Source organism: Branchiostoma lanceolatum, chromosome 13 (genome assembly GCF_035083965.1).
Source record: "Branchiostoma lanceolatum isolate klBraLanc5 chromosome 13, klBraLanc5.hap2, whole genome shotgun sequence".
Lineage (NCBI taxonomy): Eukaryota > Metazoa > Chordata > Leptocardii > Amphioxiformes > Branchiostomatidae > Branchiostoma > Branchiostoma lanceolatum.
In genome coordinates this window covers 191,142-211,661 of record NC_089734.1, presented here as the reverse complement: position 1 = coordinate 211,661, position 20,520 = coordinate 191,142, and the positions used below count along the sequence as shown (strand labels likewise).

The 20,520-nt window shown below is 52.1% G+C and overlaps 1 protein-coding gene across 1 annotated transcript; it reads right to left on the bottom strand.

Annotated features, from left to right (window-relative positions):
* Positions 1–9: 9 nt before the first annotated feature.
* LOC136447279 (PAT complex subunit CCDC47-like) lies at positions 10–11,432 on the bottom strand. The gene is made up of 14 exons (XM_066446008.1): positions 11,323–11,432; positions 10,075–10,251; positions 9,794–9,828; positions 7,324–7,491; positions 6,176–6,303; positions 5,481–5,527; positions 4,945–5,063; positions 4,125–4,292; positions 3,666–3,773; positions 2,597–2,682; positions 2,304–2,365; positions 1,773–1,882; positions 1,382–1,549; positions 10–796 (listed from the first exon to the last, which is right to left on the bottom strand). The coding sequence occupies exons 2-14, from the start codon at positions 10,232–10,234 to the stop codon at positions 725–727; spliced, it is 1,431 nt and encodes a 476-aa protein (XP_066302105.1). The 5' UTR covers positions 10,235–10,251; positions 11,323–11,432; the 3' UTR covers positions 10–724.
* Positions 11,433–20,520: the final 9,088 nt, after the last annotated feature.

Genomic DNA, 20,520 nt, shown 5'->3' with positions numbered 1-20,520 from the left:
AGGACGGGGTCAGAACTGATAGTATTTATTTATTGTTGAAAGCTCCTTTGTTATAGACGTTAGCAAAGTTGCAGCAATTTTCATACAGTTATGGAAACTTTGGACATTATAAAACCCTAGAATGGTGCAGTTTACACGTAAGCCCCGGTTACACATAGCCGAACATGGTCTCCCTTCCTTCCCCCAATCACGGTTAGGAGCAGTTCAGTAAAACCCTGGTTACACATAGCCGAACATGGCCCCCTGACGTTCCCCCAACCATAGTTACACATAGCCGAACATGGCCATGGCTTTTCCTTAATCAGTTAATGTGGGTTTTGCCTTGATGGATTTCTCTGGATCAGCAAAGCTGCTACACTTTTACCAGTTACTGCTACACTTCTGTTTGCAAAATGTAAATTCATGTAAACCTCATGCAAAGCAAACAGAACAATTTGAAGCTCAGGACTGATAAAAAAATGCAATTTCCCCCAGCTTTCTTACCGTGACTTAGGACCAAACCTTTAAATATCGACTGCCCTCCTATAGTTAACTGCTACTGTGTCCGTACTCACTTTAACTAAAATTCCTACCTAACCTCCCGTACAAAAATGCTGCAACAGTTTCTAGGCAGGATTGCTACATTGATGTGTCCCATGTAGGTGTCACATTACACTCCCTAGCTACTGTTGACCTTCACACTGTGACCTTCACAGTCAGTCTTATTGCACTTGGGTCAAGGTCATCAGCCCATCTTGACCTTCAGCTGCTTGACCTTGGGTTGCTTCTTCTTCATGTCACGTCGGTACTCGCGCTCCTGAAAGGGGAGAACATTCCGTCATGGCGAGAAAACCTGGAGATTTAGAATCATCTTTATTTGAACTTTCTTCAACTTAGAGTCTGAGAAAGTCCTACATGGAATAAAACCTGAGAAAGGGATTTGTGGAGAAACCTGTGTCACCTCGGTGGATGAACTGAACTTTAACCTGTAACCTTTCACCTCCATCTTATGCTGCCTGTCGGGGTTAGGGGGTTAACCTGTGACCTCTCACCTCCATCTTGCGCTGCCTGACAGAAACTCATGTCACCTCACAGGATAAACTGAACTTTGATCTGTGACCTCTCACCTCCATCTTGCGCTGCCTGTCGGGGTAAGCGTTAAATTAACCTGTGACCTCTCACCTCCATCTTGCCCTGCCTGTCTGGGTAAGCGTTAGATTAACCTGTGACCTCTCACCTCCATCTTGCCCTGTCTGTCTGGGTAAGCGTTAGATTAACCTGTGACCTCTCACCTCCATCTTGCCCTGTCTGTCTGGGTAAGCGTTAGATTAACCTGTGACCTCTCACCTCCATCTTGCCCTGTCTGTCTGGGTAAGCGTTAGATTAACCTGTGACCTCTCACCTCCATCTTGCGCTGCCTGTCGGGGTCCTCCTCCGCCATCATGCGGTCCTTCTCGGCGCGGCGGCGCTCCTCGCGGCGGGCCTGGGCCGCCTCCTGCCGCTGGGCGTGCGTCATCTTAAGGAAGGACTCTTCCACCTTCAGCCGCGTCTTGTCAGCCTTCGTCTTGGCCTGGGGGGAAACAAGACGTCTTAGCCCCACACACCCACAACATGCCTAACACCCTCGCTCCTTCCACTTTCAGCTTCGTCTGGGGGGATGGGAGACACTCCTTATACTACAACACGTCTTAGTCTTACACAATCATTCCTTACACAACACGTCTTGGGCTGTACCCTGTAAACATGTACTGAACACAATGCGACGCCTGTGAGGAATAAGGAGCCAGACCCACCTCCTTGCTGAGGCGGAAACGGAAGACTTTGTCCAGAATGTGGAAGACGAGTTTCATCATCGGCTCCATGGCGAAAACATCCTTCACTGAGCTGCGGCCCTGCCCAGGCACTGTGGGGAGTTATCAGTCATGGATTATCAGTTATCGATTATTAGTTATCAATTTTAAGTTATCAAACACATTGAGCTGCGGCCCTGCCCAGGCACTGTGGGGAGTTATCAGTTATCGATTATCAGTTATCAATTATAAGTTATCACACACATTGAGCTGCAGCTCTACCAAGGCACTGTGGGGAGTCATCAGTTATGGATCATCAGTTATCGCACACGATGAGCCGTGGCCCTACCAAGGCACCGCGGGTTTTCATCACTTATCAGTTATTGATTATTAGTTATCACACACACTGAGTTGCGGCCTGCCCAGGCACTGCAGGGATTTATTACTTATCAGCTATCGATTATCAGTTATCAATTATCACATATCACCTCCTAGGAGAGAACTAGTTCCAACAACACTGAAGGTCATTCTCACCGTTGAAGGTGAAGATGATGGTCTTCTTGGTATCAGGCATCTTGGTGGCAGGCTGAGGATCCCTGCAGGAACAAAAGGTAACACTTACAACAGAAATCTGCTAGTTGGGAACCTTGGATGTACATGTAACACAAACTGCTGTGGACATGGATTTGGACTTGCTGGAAATTGTGGTGGCAAGCAAACTTAACCACCTCACTGCTACTTAAGGTTACAAAACTGAAATTTCTGAACTTTCTCTTCGAGACTTGTTGAGTACCAGCACCAGGGTATAGACTTGACCTTGTACTCACCCGTCCTTGACCTTTGGCCCCGAGAACTGGTCCGAGATGTGGAGAAACTCAAACATGTCTGCATAGTTATTCAGCACTCGCACCATCTGCAACAAACATAATCAACATCATCATCATCTGCATCAAACACCATAATCATCATCATCTGCACCAAACATGTCTGCATAGTTATTCAGCACTCGCACCATCTGCAACAAACATCAACATCATCATCTGCATCAAACACCATAATCATCATCATCTGCATCAAACACCATAATCATCATCATCTGCACCAAACATGTCTGCATAGTTATTCAGCACTCGCACCATCTGCAACAAACATCAACATCATCATCTGCATCAAACACCATAATCATCATCATCTGCACCAAACACCATAATCATCATCATCTGCACCAAACATGTCTGCATAGTTATTCAGCACTCGCACCATCTGCAACAAACACAATCAACATCATCATCTGCATCAAACATCATGATCATCTGCACCAAACATGTCTGCATAGTTATTCAGCACTCGCACCATCTGCAACAACCATAATCAACATCATCATCTGCACCAAACATGTCTGCATAGTTATTCAGCACTCGCACCATCTGCAACAAACATAATCAACATCATCATCATCTGCACCGAATATCAACATCATCATCATCTGCATCAAACATCATCAACATCATCATCTGCACCAAACATCATGATCGTCATCTGCAACAAACATGTCTGCATAGTTATTCAGCACTCGCACCATCTGCAACAAACATCAACATCATCATCATCTGCATCAAACATCATCATCATCATCTGCACCAAACATCATGATCGTCATCTGCACCAAACATGTCTACATAGTTATTCAGCACCTTGCAACCTCTGCAACAAACTTCATCATCATCTGCACCAAACAAGATTTCTTCTTGGTACACTACACTCCACACATGCAAAACAGGATTCCCCATCTCCTTTCAGTTACTTTAAAAACCCCAAGTGAATCTCTTATCTCCTACAGTTCACCTAAAGCCCCCATGGAGACCCCCATTCTTGTTTATAGTTTGTTTGTCTCACCTTGTTGTCGACCATGGCGTTGGTGACCTCGCCGGACTCGGACAGGATGGCCATGCCGGACGGCAGACCGTACTTCTCACCGGGGCGCTTGTCAGGCACGAACAGACTCTGGGGCGGAACAGGTCATAGGTTAAATACCAACTCAGCAACAGAACAGGTCAGAGGGTAAACATAAAATCTGCAGCAGACAACAAAAAAACTCTGGTTAGAGGTCAGAAGTTACAGACTTCTTCAGGTCAACAAATCAGTCCAATCCAAACAAATTATCAAAAGTCACACCAAAAAACACAGGACTGTTAGTAAAACTCATCAGACATGACCAAACCCCATTGCAATAGGTCAAGTCACATCAAACATGACACATACCTGGTGCAACAGGGGATGTGTTTGTCACAGTGAAACGTTCTCACAGATTAGCCCTAGAATCGGGCCGACTGTTCGCAACAGAAACGTTCTCACCAGATCGTTCATGTCCTTGTGCAGACGGCCAATCGTCTTCTTGTTGCCGACGGCGAACACGAAGCTGTCCATGTCGGCCGCGGCGAGGTCCACGGTCACGGTGACCTGGTCGGCAGTCGGGCGCATCATGCGCGAGATCACGCTCACCAGGTCCTGCCGCTTCAGCAGCTGCAAAGGGACACGGGGTTAGCCGGGGGCCTTACGGGTGTGTGTGCGCGCGTGTGTGTGTGTGTGGTGTGCGTGTGTGCGGCCGCATCATGCATGAGATCACGCTCACCAGGTCCTGCCGCTTCAGCAGCTGGGTTAGGAAGGACACGGGTTAGCCGGGGGCCTTACAGGTGTGTGTGTAAAATGTGTGTGTTTTTGTGTGTAAAATGTGTACATGTGTGTGTGTAGTAAGTGTGTGTAAGTGTGTAGTAAGTGTGTAGTAAGTGTGTAGTAAGTGTGTACTAACCTTGATCTCGACCAGCATGCCCTCGCAGTAGACCCTGTGTGTGTGTAGTAAGTGTGTAGTAAGTGTGTAGTAAGTGTGTAGTAAGTGTGTGTAAGTGTGTAGTAAGTGTACGTACCTTGATCTCGACCAGCATGCCCTCGCAGTAGACCCTGTGTGTGTGTAGTAAGTAAGTGTGTGTAAGTGTGTAGTAAGTGTGTAGTAAGTGTGTAGTAAGTGTGTAGTAAGTGTGTAGTAAGTGTGTACTAACCTTGATCTCGACCAGCATGCCCTCGCAGCAGACCCTGTGTGCGAGTGTACATGTGTGTAGTAAGTGTGTAGTAAGTGTGTAGTAAGTGTGTAGTAAGTGTGTATTAAGTGCGTGCGTACCTTGATCTCGACCAGCATCCCCTCGCAGCAGACCCTGCCGGAGCACCAGATGGAGTAGATGTGTTCGCTCTCCTTCATCAGTATCCCAGACTGCACCTCTGCACCCTGCCCATCATCCCCTAAACAAGGCATCATGGGATACATACATCATCAGTATCCCAGACTGCACCTCTGCACCCTGCCCATCATCCCCTAAACACAGGCATCATGGGATACATACATCATCAGTATCCCAGAATGCACCTCTGCACCCTGCCCATCATCCCCTAAACACAGGCATCATGGGATACATACGTCATCAGTATCCCAGAATGCACCCTGCCCATCATCCCCTTAACACAGGCATGGACATTAATTTTCTGGACAAGTACTACACATTATGATATAAGCACAAAAGTTAAGTTTTGTCCGGTGTACTGATGTTCTACTGTACTATTCAAAAAGGTTCAAAGTTCCTAGTCAACTTTGATGCTCTTCCAAGCATGGAGTGTGCACAACAGACAGAAACCGGACCTAAAAGTAAAGCTCCGACCTACCGACAGACGTGAAGTTGGCCTCCAGCAGGTCTTTATGTGCAGTTAACCTGGAAATGCACAGATAAGGATATGTTAATTCTGGTCAGAAAAGAAACATCTCATGTCCTCTATAAAAAGTCTACATGGCCTAGGAAAACCCTAGTAAAACTAGTAAAACTGAAATGCATATGGCAAGGACAAGCCATGTGCAGTTAACATGGAACAGCACAGGTTAGAATCTGCCAATACTGGCCAGAAAAGACCTTTCCATTTCCTCTGTGAGAACTCTGGACAACAGGGTTCACAGAATTTGCATTTGGGAACGCAGTGATCATAATCGTATCAGTTACGATATTGATATACTGATATTGATACATTATAAATACTGTAAATATCGACATACTGTAAGTACTGCATCAACTCTTATGAAAATAATCTACGTTTGGGACGGCATCTATAACTTACAAAGTATAAGCAGCGACATCTGTGCTTCAGTGCAAAGCGAACCAATCAGAATTGGTGACAGATTGAGGAAGGTGACAGATGGTCACCGAAACGTCTGTGTGAATAAAACACTAATCTTGGTTGTGTGCAAAGAATCTTGTTGTCCAGTGATTTACCAACTGATGAAACTATTCTCGGATCTATAAGAACTGAAAAGCACTTTCTTTGTCTATAAGCTGACTGGAGGAAAATCTGCCTGATGAGTGACTCACCAGGCGCTGGCTAGCTTGTGGTTCTTGGTCTTGCCGGCGACGTAGTTCATGGCGTAGGCCAGCAGCCCGCCAATCATCAGGATCTCCAGGTAAAAATTCTCCCAGCTGGTGCGCAGGTGGTACGGCACCTGGGGAGACAGGGGAGTCAGTACAGGTGAGTTACTACAGGTGGGAGACTACAGGTGGGACAGGTGAGTCAGTACAGGTGAGTTACTACAGGTGGGAGACTACAGGTGGGAGACTACAGGTGAGAGACTACAGGTGGGACAGGTGAGTCAGTACAGGTGAGTTACTACAGGTGAGTTACTACAGGTGGGAGACTACAGGTGGGAGACTACAGGTGGGAGACTACAGGTGGGAGACTACAGGTGGGAGACTACAGGTGAGAGACTACAGGTGGGACAGGTGAGTCAGTACAGGTGGTACGGCACCTAGGGACACAGGCAGGCTTTTAGGGAACATTCTTTATTTTATTCCCATATATTTATATATATGGCGTCTGTGTGGCGTCTGTGTAGCACAGTGGCAGAGCATCCGGCTATGAACCAATAAGACCCAGGTTCAATCCCCAGTGGAGCACCCAGACATGTCCGGACATGCACCCAGACGTTGTGCCCTTGGGAAAGGCACTTAACACACATTTCCCATGTCCTAAGCCCAGCAGTAGGGTTTTGGTTGGCGTTAGGAAGGGCATCCAGCCGTAAAAACTCTTGCTACAAAAAAGACTTGCACTTGATGCGGAGTTCTGGGGCTTCCCCATCCATGTGCAAGCACGTCTAACTCCCAGATGATGGGGAACAAAAGACGTTAAATTGGATAGAGAGAGATAGAGAGAGATATGGAGGGGGGAGGCTACATGCACATGTGTACATGTGTGTAATTACCAGGGAAACCAGGGTGTCCGCTAGGCATCCGCTGCTAATTTCTTTGTTTTCTATTTAGGGTATCTAAAAGATGCCTTGCTAGCTACTAGCCTGAACACAGGTGAGTCTGTAAAGGTGGGACAAGCGAAACAATTGGTGTAAGGATTAATATAGTTCTCAAACATGTTGTGATCATAAAGTTAGGTGGGTCATACGTGCTATAGGTGCAAAGTATTACTTAGGATCAGTGAAAGTATTAGATAAGGATTAACATAATGGACTCACATTTGCGATTTTCAGATCGGGCGGATCCTGACTCCGCCCCTTCCGGCTGGTCCGATCCGAATCCGCAAACCCTTCGAACTCCTCGTCATCAAACTGCTGCTCGAACTCCTCCTCGTCATCTTCCACCTGTACATCAGCCTCCCCATCATCAAACTCAGCATCCAGAACCTGCTCCGGTACCTCCTCCTCTAACTCTGGCTCCTGTAAGGGAGAAAAAGGGAAAGTTGTTTACATCATCATCTTCCACCTGCACATCAGCCTCCCCATCATCAAACTCAGCATCCAGAACCTGCTCCGGTACCTCCTCCTCTAACTCTGGCTCCTGTAACGGAGAAAAAGGGAAAGTTGTTTACATCATCATCCTCCACCTGCACATCAGCCTCCCCATCATCAAACTCAGCATCCAGGACCTGCTCCGGTACCTCCTCCTCTAACTCTGGCTCCTGTAAGGGAGAAAAAGGGAAAGTTGTTTACATCATCATCTTCCACCTGCACATCAGCCTCCCCATCATCAAACTCAGCATCCAGGACCTGCTCCGGTACCTCCTCCTCTAACTCTGGCTCCTGTAAGGGAGAACAAGGGAAAGTTGTTTACATCATCATCCTCCACCTGTACATCCGCCTCCCCATCATCAAACTCAGCATCCAGGACCTGCTCCGGTACCTCCTCCTCTAACTCTGGCTCCTGTAACGGAGAAAAAGGGAAAGTTGTTTACATCATCATCCTCCACCTGTACATCCGCCTCCCCATCATCAAACTCAGCATCCAGGACCTGCTCCGGTACCTCCTCCTCTAACTCTGGCTCCTGTAAGGGAGAAAAAGGGAAAGTTGTTTACATCATCATCCTCCACCTGTACATCCGCCTCCCCATCATCAAACTCAGCATCCAGGACCTGCTCCGGTACCTCCTCCTCTAACTCTGGCTCCTGTAAGGGAGAAAAAGGGAAAGTTGTTTACATCATCATCCTCCACCTGCACATCCGCCTCCCCATCATCAAACTCAGCATCCAGGACCTGCTCCGGTACCTCCTCCTCTAACTCTGGCTCCTGTAAGGGAGAAAAAGGGAAAGTTGTTTACATCATCATCTTCCACCTGCACATCCGCCTCCCCATCATCAAACTCAGCATCCAGGACCTGCTCCGGTACCTCCTCCTCTAACTCTGGCTCCTGTAAGGGAGAAAAAGGGAAAGTTGTTTACATCATCATCTTCCACCTGCACATCCGCCTCCCCAGCATCAAACTCAGCATCCAGAACCTGCTCCGGTACCTCCTCCTCTAACTCTGGCTCCTGTAAGGGAGAAAAAGGGAAAGTTGTTTACATCATCATCTTCCACCTGCACATCCGCCTCCCCATCATCAAACTCAGCATCCAGGACCTGCTCCGGTACCTCCTCCTCTAACTCTGGCTCCTGTAAGGGAGAAAAAGGGAAAGTTGTTTACATCATCATCTTCCACCTGCACATCCGCCTCCCCATCATCAAACTCAGCATCCAGGACCTGCTCCGGTACCTCCTCCTCTAACTCTGGCTCCTGTAAGGGAGAAAAAGGGAAAGTTGTTTACATCATCATCTTCCACCTGCACATCAGCCTCCCCATCATCAAACTCAGCATCCAGAACCTGCTCCGGTACCTCCTCCTCTAACTCTGGCTCCTGTAAGGGAGAAAAAGGGAAAGTTGTTTACATCATCATCTTCCACCTGCACATCAGCCTCCCCATCATCAAACTCAGCATCCAGGACCTGCTCCGGTACCTCCTCCTCTAACTCTGGCTCCTGTAAGGGAGAAAAAGGGAAAGTTGTTTACATCATCATCTTCCACCTGCACATCAGCCTCCCCATCATCAAACTCAGCATCCAGAACCTGCTCCGGTACCTCCTCCTCTAACTCTGGCTCCTGTAAGGGAGAAAAAGGGAAAGTTGTTTACATCATCATCTTCCACCTGCACATCAGCCTCCCCATCATCAAACTCAGCATCCAGGACCTGCTCCGGTACCTCCTCCTCTAACTCTGACCCTGGATAAAAACAGAAAGGTAAAGTTGTTTGTCTACTGTTAACTAAAAAGTCTACCGTCAGAAACTGTACATGTAACTGCCAAGAGGTAAATAGTACATGCTGCCTGGGCAAACTTTTGCACTCTATGGGCTGTCTGTTATAGTTTGTAGTTCTGAGAGTTTAAGTAACTTGTCATGCCCTTCCTAACAACAACAAAAAAGAAGATTACTCTGTAGACCACTGCTAATGTTGAAGGGCTAAAACAACAACTGTGTGCTTGATGATATGTATTTTCTGACAAAGGTTAGTCCAATTTGTGTAACAGATTACTGTAATCTTACACATCATCATGGCCTATCATGAGCTGCTATGTGCACTCTATGTGCACTCTATCGAGTTCTAGTATTAGTAAATACAGTCCAATGTGAAAAAAAAACTGAAAAAACTACAACTTAAAAACATCTTCCCACAGTGCCTCTTCTACTTCTTCCTCTTCATCTTCCGTCTCAACTCTCAAGTTTTCTTCCTCAACTTCGATTACATGCTCTTTAAATTCTAGTTGAGAAAATAAAGTCCAGGGCAAGGAGCCATGGGAAGTTAAAAAATATAGAATTTAAAAAAAACATGATGTACATCTTTATGGCCTATCATAAGTTGCTATTCTAGTATTAGTAAAGACTGTCTATGGTGAAAACAACAACTTAAAAACATCTTTCCAAAGTACCTCTTCTTCCTCTTCATCTTCAGTCTCGATACTTAAGAAGTCTTCCTCTTCCTCATCCTCTATCACATGCTCGAACTCTGCAAACTCGTTGTCTTCGAACTCCGCGAACTCGTCGTCCTGCGGTTCCACGATGGCGACCAGCGGGAGGAGGAGAAGGGCGACGAGACAGGCGGAACCGAGCGCCGCGCGCATCGTGAGGGGGGGGGGTCCTGGGGAGGGGGGTCCTGGGGAGGGAATAGAAGTGGGGATTAGACATGAGGGACGTCACTAACCGAAGCTAGGTACTCATTTCCACCAGAGTAGAGTGAAGGAAGTCATGTTAAGCGCCTTACCCAAGGCCCGTGTTTGAGGAGAGCTACACCTCGAGCACGTTAAAGAACCCAATTATAGCAAAGAGTTGGGGTGAGTGTATCAAACCTTACACAAGTTACAGGTAAATAGGCTACAGAATCTATTCTTCAGTAAGATGTTAGCCTCAAAAACAAAGAAGAAGAACGATCACAGCGCAGACAAACATGTCTATTTGTATCTTATCAATGTGCTCCCTTTGGGGTGGGGGGCGTATACTAGTAGGATGGTTGCAAAAATGGATTGAAGGTCCAAAACAAACGATATCGCTATTTCTACTCATACACAAAACAGTCTCTGCTGAGTTTCGGGTTTGAGCGGGCTCTTGAATTTTGAAGTTGCAGACTGTTTTGAAGTACTGTAAATGCAGAAATGTTTGCGGTGGTTTAATGTTCGCAGGTTTGAACTCTTTAGACTTTACCTTGAACTTAAAACCACCGCAAAAAACAGTTCCATTGTGTGACTGTAGCGCTACTGATAGTAGTACTATTGTTTCAAAAGTCAAAACCACCGTGAACATTCCATTTTCTCCCAACCTAGAGATTAAATCCCCGCGGACATTTTTGCATAATTACGGTATAAGCTTCCTCCTGTGATCTTTTCTGGGCAGATGTAGTGAGGGGGGGGGGGGGGCAGCAGCGCACTGGCTCTCAACAACGACTGATCCTGACCGGTGCAGTCATTTCTTCTGTCGAGGAATGTCTGGCTGCAGTGGCGGTCGTCTGATCTCTCTGTAATCTTTGTGAATGAAACCTTGGTAAGGTTACGCGACTTCATATGGTTACAAGCATGACAAGCCGCCCCCCTCCCCACCATTCCGGTTATTCTCCTACTCCAAAACGCCGCACTCTTACACCAAGCTGAACTCTAATTTGCCAGATATATAGTTCATCAAATCAAGAATGCTTCCCTGGCTCAGAAAAAGCGCCTACCTCTGTAAAACGACGTCAATCCGGATCAGAAGTCGCGGGTTCGAATCTACAGCATGACTTCAGCTGAGCTCCGCAGCCTCGTTCTGGTGCGGGCCGCGCGAGGCATGCTGGGAGAACAGGTGCATGAGGATGATAAAAGTCTACTAGTATTACTGTAAATGCAGAAATGTTCGCGGGGATTTAATTGATTTCGCGGTAGGGAGAAAATGGAGTGTTCGCGGTGGTTTTGAGTTCGCGTTTGAAACACTAGTAGCGCTACAGTCACACAATGGAACGACTTTTAGTGGGGGTTTTAAGTACGCAGTATTAAAGAGTTCACCGCGAAAACCGCGAACATAAAACCAGCGCGAACATTTCTGCATTTACAGTGTAATTAGTCTCTACCAGACCAAGGAGGTTTAAAATCCCAGCAAAGGATCACCGCGGAATGTTAATGGCGTCCTCCTTTAGTTTTAAACTTTAAATTTGCCAGGGGAGTTTGGCCTCCACAGGGTTTCATAGGCGCCAGGCCAGACGCGCGCTTTGGAGGGAGGATCTAGGAATGTTAACCCTCCCACGGTAATCATTCCCCTTTTTGCCAAATTCTACGATCCGCACCCCCGTAGAAAGGCCTGGTGGAGGCTATACTATAATTGCCGTTTGGCACTAATGGCAGCGATGGCAAGAATGTCCAGTTCCGGAGTTGGGATAGCGAGTGGGCGTGCGTGCGTGCGGGGATTGTGGAAGGATGTTTACGATTTTGTTTGAACCTTTGTTTATTCGTCAGAAGCTCAAATCGGCACGCAGGCCGCTTTTCATTGAGGTCATCAAGTGTCAGATGAAACATAACAGAGATACAGATTACGTCATTTATGTCCGAATAACTCTTATCAACATATGGTACAACATATAACATGTAGAAGAGCAAAAGCTGGTTCATGGTCCGTGTCCCTTCGTTTGGGTAATTTCCGGATCTTAATCCACCACGCAAACTGTTGTCATGAACCACCTGCCGAATCTGCATACATGTATTAATGGTCACTCTACACTTCTTGGCAGACTAGTACTTCTTGGAGCGCCCATATTGTCCTTATAGCAGAGCTAAACCGCGGATACCTCCTTCGGGTTGAATGTAGGGAGTTTCCACGATGCATATTCAGCTCTGCAATGGAAGAATAGGAGCGGCCCGCGTTAATTCTTTTGTAGAGCGCTGATTTGCGATGTTCTACATGGGCCAAGGTTCTCTTTGGCAGAAGGAGTTTGCGCGGCAAGAAAACAACATCACGGTGTGGATAGAGCGCGTAAGAAGTCTACCCTCCACCAGGCCTTCCTTCGGGTGCATGGATCGTAGAATTCGGCAAAAAATGGAATGGCCAGGAGGGTCAGTCCACGGTAAGGTATAACGTTACATTCTGACTGCGCTTGCAAATGAAAACCTATGGTGGCCAACCTTCCCTGGCAAATATTCTCCATATAGCCGGTGTAGTTAGTCTGGCAGAGACTATAAAAAGGCGACGACCGTTTGAAAAGGCGACGACCGTTTGAAAAGGCGACGACCGTTTACGAGTCGGACATTAGCTTCGGCGCTTGTATGAATGAGCCGAAGCCGCCAGGAGTCGCTGTGACACACTATGCACCGGCCTTCATGAAACCACGTTTATGAAACAATTATAAACAACGATTCGCCACCAATCAGCTGCCTTCACCGGATAATGTCGGGTCACATTTACATCCGGGACCCTACCGGGGTTATATTTCTAAACCGGGGCCCGGCCGGGTTATTTGCGGAACGAAAAATGAAAGACAACAGAGTGACAACATGACAGGTCCCAAAATAGAACACTGCACGTTTCTAGTTATTTTTGTACTTTCATGTATTTATATGGCGAACATAATAATCATCATCATATCTATTCATCTATTTCCACGTAACTTGTGATTGTCTGCTGTTGGTTTGTTTGAACTTTATTCATGAGAAGCTCAAATCGGCCTGCGGGCCATAAGTCAGTCTTGTGCTGGCGTTGATATAGATTTTGCAACTTGATAAGCCGAACAGTGTCCCGGCCTCAGTTTGTTTCGCAGTTGAGTAATACAAAAGTGTCCGGTGAAGACCAGCCTCCATTGCAGGCTCTATCGGGCCTTTTTTGGCTTATAATACACTTTTTTGGCTTATAATACACTTTTTTTGGCTTATGATACACTTTTTGCAGCCAGCCCGTATCCATCAGCCAGACTGTAACCATTTCTACGGGCAAAATGGTTACAGTCTGGCTGATGGTTACGGGCTGGCTGCAAAAAGTGTATTATAAGCCCAAAAAAGGCCCGGTAGAGCCTGCTATGGAGGCTAGGTGAAGACTCTACTAGTATCTCGGGTGTACTTTTCCGTCGTCTGAGCGTTGCTAAGCAGCGAGGAATTCTGCGCTGAAAGAGTTGATCGGCGTACGTAGGCGGGCAGTTTGAAATAGCCTGACTATTGAGGCGTTCGTGCGCCACGTCCATTCAGTGGGCAAGAAATACCAACTGTGCGCAATTATGGGATGAATGGTCGAGATTGAAGCGCGCAGGAGACAGTTCTGGGAGGTACCTTCACATCTTTGTTAGACTGAAATTCACTGAATACACGTAGCGCGCGAAAGATGTGAAGGTTACTCCCAGAACTGTCTCCTGTGCGTTTTAATCTCGCCCATTCATCCCTTAATTGCGCATAGTTGTTATTACCTGTTCAGGACTGCGACATCACGGCAAGCTTGCCGTTTTTGGTACAACCCGCCCACACCCGCCGCGTGTTTCTCCCCAATTAATTTCCTGGCTCTTGTACTGATAGCGATGGCCGGGACGCGGATTGGCACGCGCGATCGACTGGCAGTTTCAGGACACCGGCGTCCCTGCGTCCGTACGAACGTTCCTCCCGTAAGCAATGACGATACTGATACGCTAACAGGACAAATTGAACGCACAAGAACCACTTGCACTGCTACTACTGTTATTTCTCTTTCCTGCCTTAAATTTTCTTCCGTTTTCTTTTCTTTTTTCTTGTTAACCACCCCACCAGCCTGTCTGAGGCTGAGCGGCTCTGTGCTGTGACCATGGCAACTTGAACGGCTCTGACCTGTAACCATGGCAACTTGAACGGCTCTGCCCTGTAACCATGACAACTTGAACCGCTCTGCCCTGTAACCATGGCAACTTGAACGGCTCTGCCCAGTAACCATGGTTGCTTGAGTGTCTCTGACCAGCAGCCACGACAACTAGAGCGGCTCTGTGTAGAAACTTGAGCGGCTCTACCCTGTAACCATGGAAACGTGTCTGCCCTGTAACCATGGCAACGTGACTCTGCCCTGTAACCATGGCAACGTGTCTCTGCCATGTAACCATTGAAACGTGTCTCTGCCCTGTAACCATGGAAACGTGTTTCGGCCCTGTAACCATGGAAACGTGTCTCCGGCGCAACCCTGACCTGAATCCCCGGCTCTGCCTAACGAGCAGCGCGCCGCATGCATCATCCCGGGCAGGGGACTTGTTGCGACCGCGCGACTCCGCCATCATCCCGGCCGGGCAGGGGACTTGTTGCGACCGCGCGACTCCGCCATCATCCCGCGCAGGGGACTTGTTGCGACCGCGCGACTCCGCCATCATCCCGGGCAGGGGACTTGTTGCGACCGCGCGACTCCGCCATCATCCCGGGCAGGGGACTTGTTGCGACCGCGCGACTCCGCCATTATCCCGGGCAGGGGACTTGTTGCGACCGCGCGACTCCGCCATTATCCCGGGCAGGGGACTTGTCGCGACCGCGCGACTCCGCCATCATCCCGGGCAGGGGACTTGTTGCGACCGCGCGACTCCGCCATTATCCCGGGCAGGGGACTTGTTGCGACCGCGCGACTCCGCCATCATCCCGGGCAGGGGACTTGTTGCGACCGCGCGACTCCGCCATCACCCCGGGCAGGGGACTTGTTGCGACCGCGCGACTCCGCCATTATCCCGGGCAGGGGACTTGTTGCGACCGCGCGACTCCGCCATCATCCCGCGCAGGGGACTTGTTGCGACCGCGCGACTCCGCCATTATCCCGGGCAGGGGACTTGTTGCGACCGCGCGACTCCGCCATCATCCCGGGCAGGGGACTTGTTGCGACCGCGCGACTCCGCCATCATCCCGCGCAGGGGACTTGTTGCGACCGCGCGACTCCGCCATCATCCCGGGCAGGGGACTTGTTGCGACCGCGCGACTCCGCCATCATCCCGCGCAGGGGACTTGTTGCGACCGCGCGACTCCGCCATTATCCCGGGCAGGGGACTTGTTGCGACCGCGCGACTCCGCCATCATCCCGGGCAGGGGACTTGTTGCGACCGCGCGACTCCGCCATCATCCCGCGCAGGGGACTTGTTGCGACCGCGCGACTCCGCCATCATCCCGGGCAGGGGACTTGCTGCGAGCGCTCGACTCCGCCATCACCCCGGGCAGGGGACTTGTTGCGACCGCGCGACTCCGCCATTATCCCGGGCAGGGGACTTGTTGCGACCGCGCGACTCCGCCATTATCCCGGGCAGGGGACTTGTTGCGACCGCGCGACTCCGCCATCATCCCGGGCAGGGGACTTGTTGCGACCGCGCGACTCCGCCATCATCCCGGGCAGGGGACTTGTTGCGACCGCGCGACTCCGCCATTATCCCGGGCAGGGGACTTGTTGCGACCGCGCGACTCCGCCATTATCCCGGGCAGGGGACTTGTTGCGACCGCGCGACTCCGCCATCATCCCGGGCAGGGGACTTGTTGCGACCGCGCGACTCCGCCATCATCCCGGGCAGGGGACTTGTTGCGACCGCGCGACTCCGACATTATCCCGGGCAGGGGACTTGTTGCGACCGCGCGACTCCGCCATTATCCCGGGCAGGGGACTTGTTGCGACCGCGCGACTCCGCCATCATCCCGCGCAGGGGACTTGTTGCGACCGCGCGACTCCGCCATCATCCCGGGCAGGGGACTTGTTGCGACCGCTCGGCTCCGCCATCACCCCGGGCAGGGGACTTGTTGCGACCGCGCGACTCCGCCATTATCCCGGGCATGCAGGGGACTTGTTGCGACCGCGCGACTCCGCCATCATCCCGGGCAGGGGACTTGTTGCGACCGCGCGACTCCGCCATCACCCCGGGCAGGGGACTTGTTGCGACCGCGCGACTCCGCCATTATCCCGGGCAGGGGACTTGTTGCGACCGCGCGACTCCGCCATCATCCCGCGCAGGGGACTTGTTGCGACCGCGCGACTCCGCCATTATCCCGGGCAGGGGACTTGTTGCGACCGCTCGGCTCCGCCATCACCCCGGGCAGGGGACTTGTTGCGACCGCGCGACTCCGCCATTATCCCGGGCAGGGGACTTGTTGCGACCGCGCGACTCCGCCATTATCCCGGGCAGGGGACTTGTTGCGACCGCGCGACTCCGCCATTATCCCGGGCAGGGGACTTGTTGCGACTGCTCGGCTCCGCCATCACCCCGGGCAGGGGACTTGTTGCGACCGCGCGACTCCGCCATTATCCCGGGCAGGGGACTTGTTGCGACCGCGCGACTCCGCCATCATCCCGGGCAGGGGACTTGTTGCGACCGCGCGACTCCGCGATTATCCCGGGCAGGGGACTTGTTGCGACCGCGCGACTCCGCCATCATCCCGGGCAGGGGACTTGTTGCGACCGCGCGACTCCGCCATTATCCCGGGCAGGGGACTTGTTGCGACCGCGCGACTCCGCCATTATCCCGGGCAGGGGACTTGTTGCGACCGCGCGACTCCGCCATTATCCCGGGCAGGGGACTTGTTGCGACCGCTCGGCTCCGCCATCACCCCGGGCAGGGGACTTGTTGCGACCGCGCGACTCCGCCATCATCCCGCGCAGGGGACTTGTTGCGACCGCGCGACTCCGCCATTATCCCGGGCAGGGGACTTGTTGCGACCGCGCGACTCCGCCATTATCCCGGGCAGGGGACTTGTTGCGACCGCGCGACTCCGCCATCATCCCGGGCAGGGGACTTGTTGCGACCGCGCGACTCCGCCATCATCCCGGGCAGGGGACTTGTTGCGACCGCGCGACTCCGCCATCATCCCGGGCAGGGGACTTGTTGCGACCGCTCGGCTCCGCCATCACCCCGGGCAGGGGACTTGTTGCGACCGCGCGACTCCGCCATCATCCCGGGCAGGGGACTTGTTGCGACCGTGCGACTCCGCCATCATCCCGGGCAGGGGACTTGTTGCGACCGCGCGACTCCGCCATCATCCCGGGCAGGGGACTTGTTGCGACCGCGCGACTCCGCCATCATCCCGGGCAGGGGACTTGTTGCGACCGCGCGACTCCGCCATCATCCCGGGCAGGGGACTTGTTGCGACCGCTCATTATCCCGGGCAGGGGACTTGTTGCGACCGCGCGACTCCGCCATCATCCCGGGCAGGGGACTTGTTGCGACCGCGCGACTCCGCCATCATCCCGGGCAGGGGACTTGTTGCGACTGCTCGGCTCCGCCATCACCCCGGGCAGGGGACTTGTTGCGACCGCGCGACTCCGCCATCATCCCGGGCAGGGGACTTGTTGCGACCGCGCGACTCCGCCATTATCCCGGGCAGGGGACTTGTTGCGACCGCGCGACTCCGCCATCATCCCGGGCAGGGGACTTGTTGCGACCGCGCGACTCCGCCATCATCCCGGGCAGGGGACTTGTTGCGACCGCGCGACTCCGCCATCCCCCCGGGCAGGGGACTTGTTGCGACCGCGCGACTCCGCCATCATCCCGGGCAGGGGACTTGTTGCGACCGCGCGACTCCGCCATCATCCCGGGCAGGGGACTTGTTGCGACCGCGCGACTCCGCCATCACCCCGGGCAGGGGACTTGTTGCGACCGCGCGACTCCGCCATCATCCCGGGCAGGGGACTTGTTGCGACCGCGCGACTCCGCCATCACCCCGGGCAGGGGACTTGTTGCGACCGCGCGACTCCGCCATTATCCCGGGCAGGGGACTTGTTGCGACCGCGCGACTCCGCCATCATCCCGGGCAGGGGACTTGTTGCGACCGCGCGACTCCGCCATCATCCCGGGCAGGGGACTTGTTGCGACCGCTCGGCTCCGCCATCACCCCGGGCAGGGGACTTGTTGCGACCGCGCGACTCCGCCATTATCCCGGGCAGGGGACTTGTCGCGACCGCGCGACTCCGCCATCATCCCGGGCAGGGGACTTGTTGCCACCGCGCGACTCCGCCATCATCCCGGGCAGGGGACTTGTTGCGACCGCGCGACTCCGCCATCATCCCGGGCAGGGGACTTGTTGCGACCGCGCGACTCCGCCATCATCCCGGGCAGGGGACTTGTTGCCACCGCGCGACTCCGCCATCATCCCGGGCAGGGGACTTGTTGCGACCGCGCGACTCCGCCATCATCCCGGGCAGGGGACTTGTTGCGACCGCGCGACTCCGCCATCATCCCGGGCAGGGGACTTGTTGCGACCGCGCGACTCCGCCATCATCCCGGGCAGGGGACTTGTTGCCACCGCGCGACTCCGCCATCATCCCGGGCAGGGGACTTGTTGCGACCGCGCGACTCCGCCATCATCCCGGGCAGGGGACTTGTTGCGACCGCGCGACTCCGCCATCATCCCGGGCAGGGGACTTGTTGCGACCGCGCGACTCCGCCATCATCCCGGGCAGGGGACTTGTTGCGACCGCGCGACTCCGCCATCATCCCGGGCAGGGGACTTGTTGCGACCGCGCGACTCCGCCATCCCGGGCAGGGGACTTGTTGCGACCGCGCGACTCCGCCATCCCGGGCAGGGGACTTGTTGCGACCGCGCGACTCCGCCATCATCCCGGGCAGGGGACTTGTTGCGACCGCGCGACTCCGCCATCATCCCGGGCAGGGGACTTGTTGCGACCGCGCGACTCCGCCATCATCCCGGGCAGGGGACTTGTTGCGACCGCGCGACTCCGCCATCATCCCGGGCAGGGGACTTGTTGCGACCGCGCGACTCCGCCATCATCCCGGGCAGGGGACTTGTTGCGACCGCGCGACTCCGCCATCCCGGGCAGGGGACTTGTTGCGACCGCTCGACTCCGCCATCCCGGGCAGGGGACTTGTTGCGACCGCGCGACTCCGCCATTCGTCTTCATGAGTCGCTGCGCCCGCAGATGGGAGCCGGCTTGAGTGCCTGATTGATAAAACTCGGCGGCAAGCTGGGGGTCATTGACCTGCCGGGTAACGAACCGTGCGGTGAATTTGGTTCCGATAGGGACAGATCTGTAGCCTGGGTGCCATCCTATTTCTACCGGGGCTCCTACACTCGCTTCCCTCAAAAAATATGGAAGCGAGTGTAGGAGCCCCGGTAGAAATAGGATGGCACCCAGGCTACAGATCTGTCAGTCCAGTCTGATCTTTTTGTTTCAATCTCTTCGCAAGCGGGTTTCTCGCCGGACTGCGCCCAATTGCGCCAGGAAACTGCGGCAACTTTGCGAATTTTCGCTCCACAAACAAAATGGCTGCGCCTAGAAGGCCGCATTCCCAGTTTCGGCTCCAAATCAGATACAAGACGCGACTTTTGTGGAGCTCGTAGTGTCGCCACTGTAAGATTCGTCAAAAAGAGATTTGCGGTGATTGCGTCCTTTTGCGCCTATTTGCCTTCATAAAAAATCGCATTTTCAGAAATTGCGCGATTGGCGAAATATCCGCTTTAGCACGACTCTATAGCATGATTCTATAGCATAGCTCTACAGCATGACTCTCTCTATGTTATATAGCACAGCTTTTGGCAACATATAATGAACTGCAGCATTTCCTATAGGTTATTTACGAACGCGCCCAAGTAAACACGTATCATAACATGGAAGTCTATGGGAAGAAAAAACTTATGAATGAGACCCTAATGCGTAAAAATTCCGTTTTAGGATCGAGTCCCTAAACATTATAACCTTCACCCGTCGTTCCACAGAACAGGTACAGTTTATACTGAGACGGGAATACGCTTGGAATATGATAGCGACTCTACATCTGTTTTTAATCTAATTCTACGTTTACAAAAAATTCTGAACGAAGTACCGTTTACACAGAACGTCTGTATGAAATGCAGTTTTCTTCCATTCTGTACCGTTTACACAGACCTTCAGTACGTTTACACAAGTTCTGCATAACTTGAGTACGGTTTACACAAAACTTCTGCATAAAGTACGGTTTACACAAAACTTCTACCTTTGT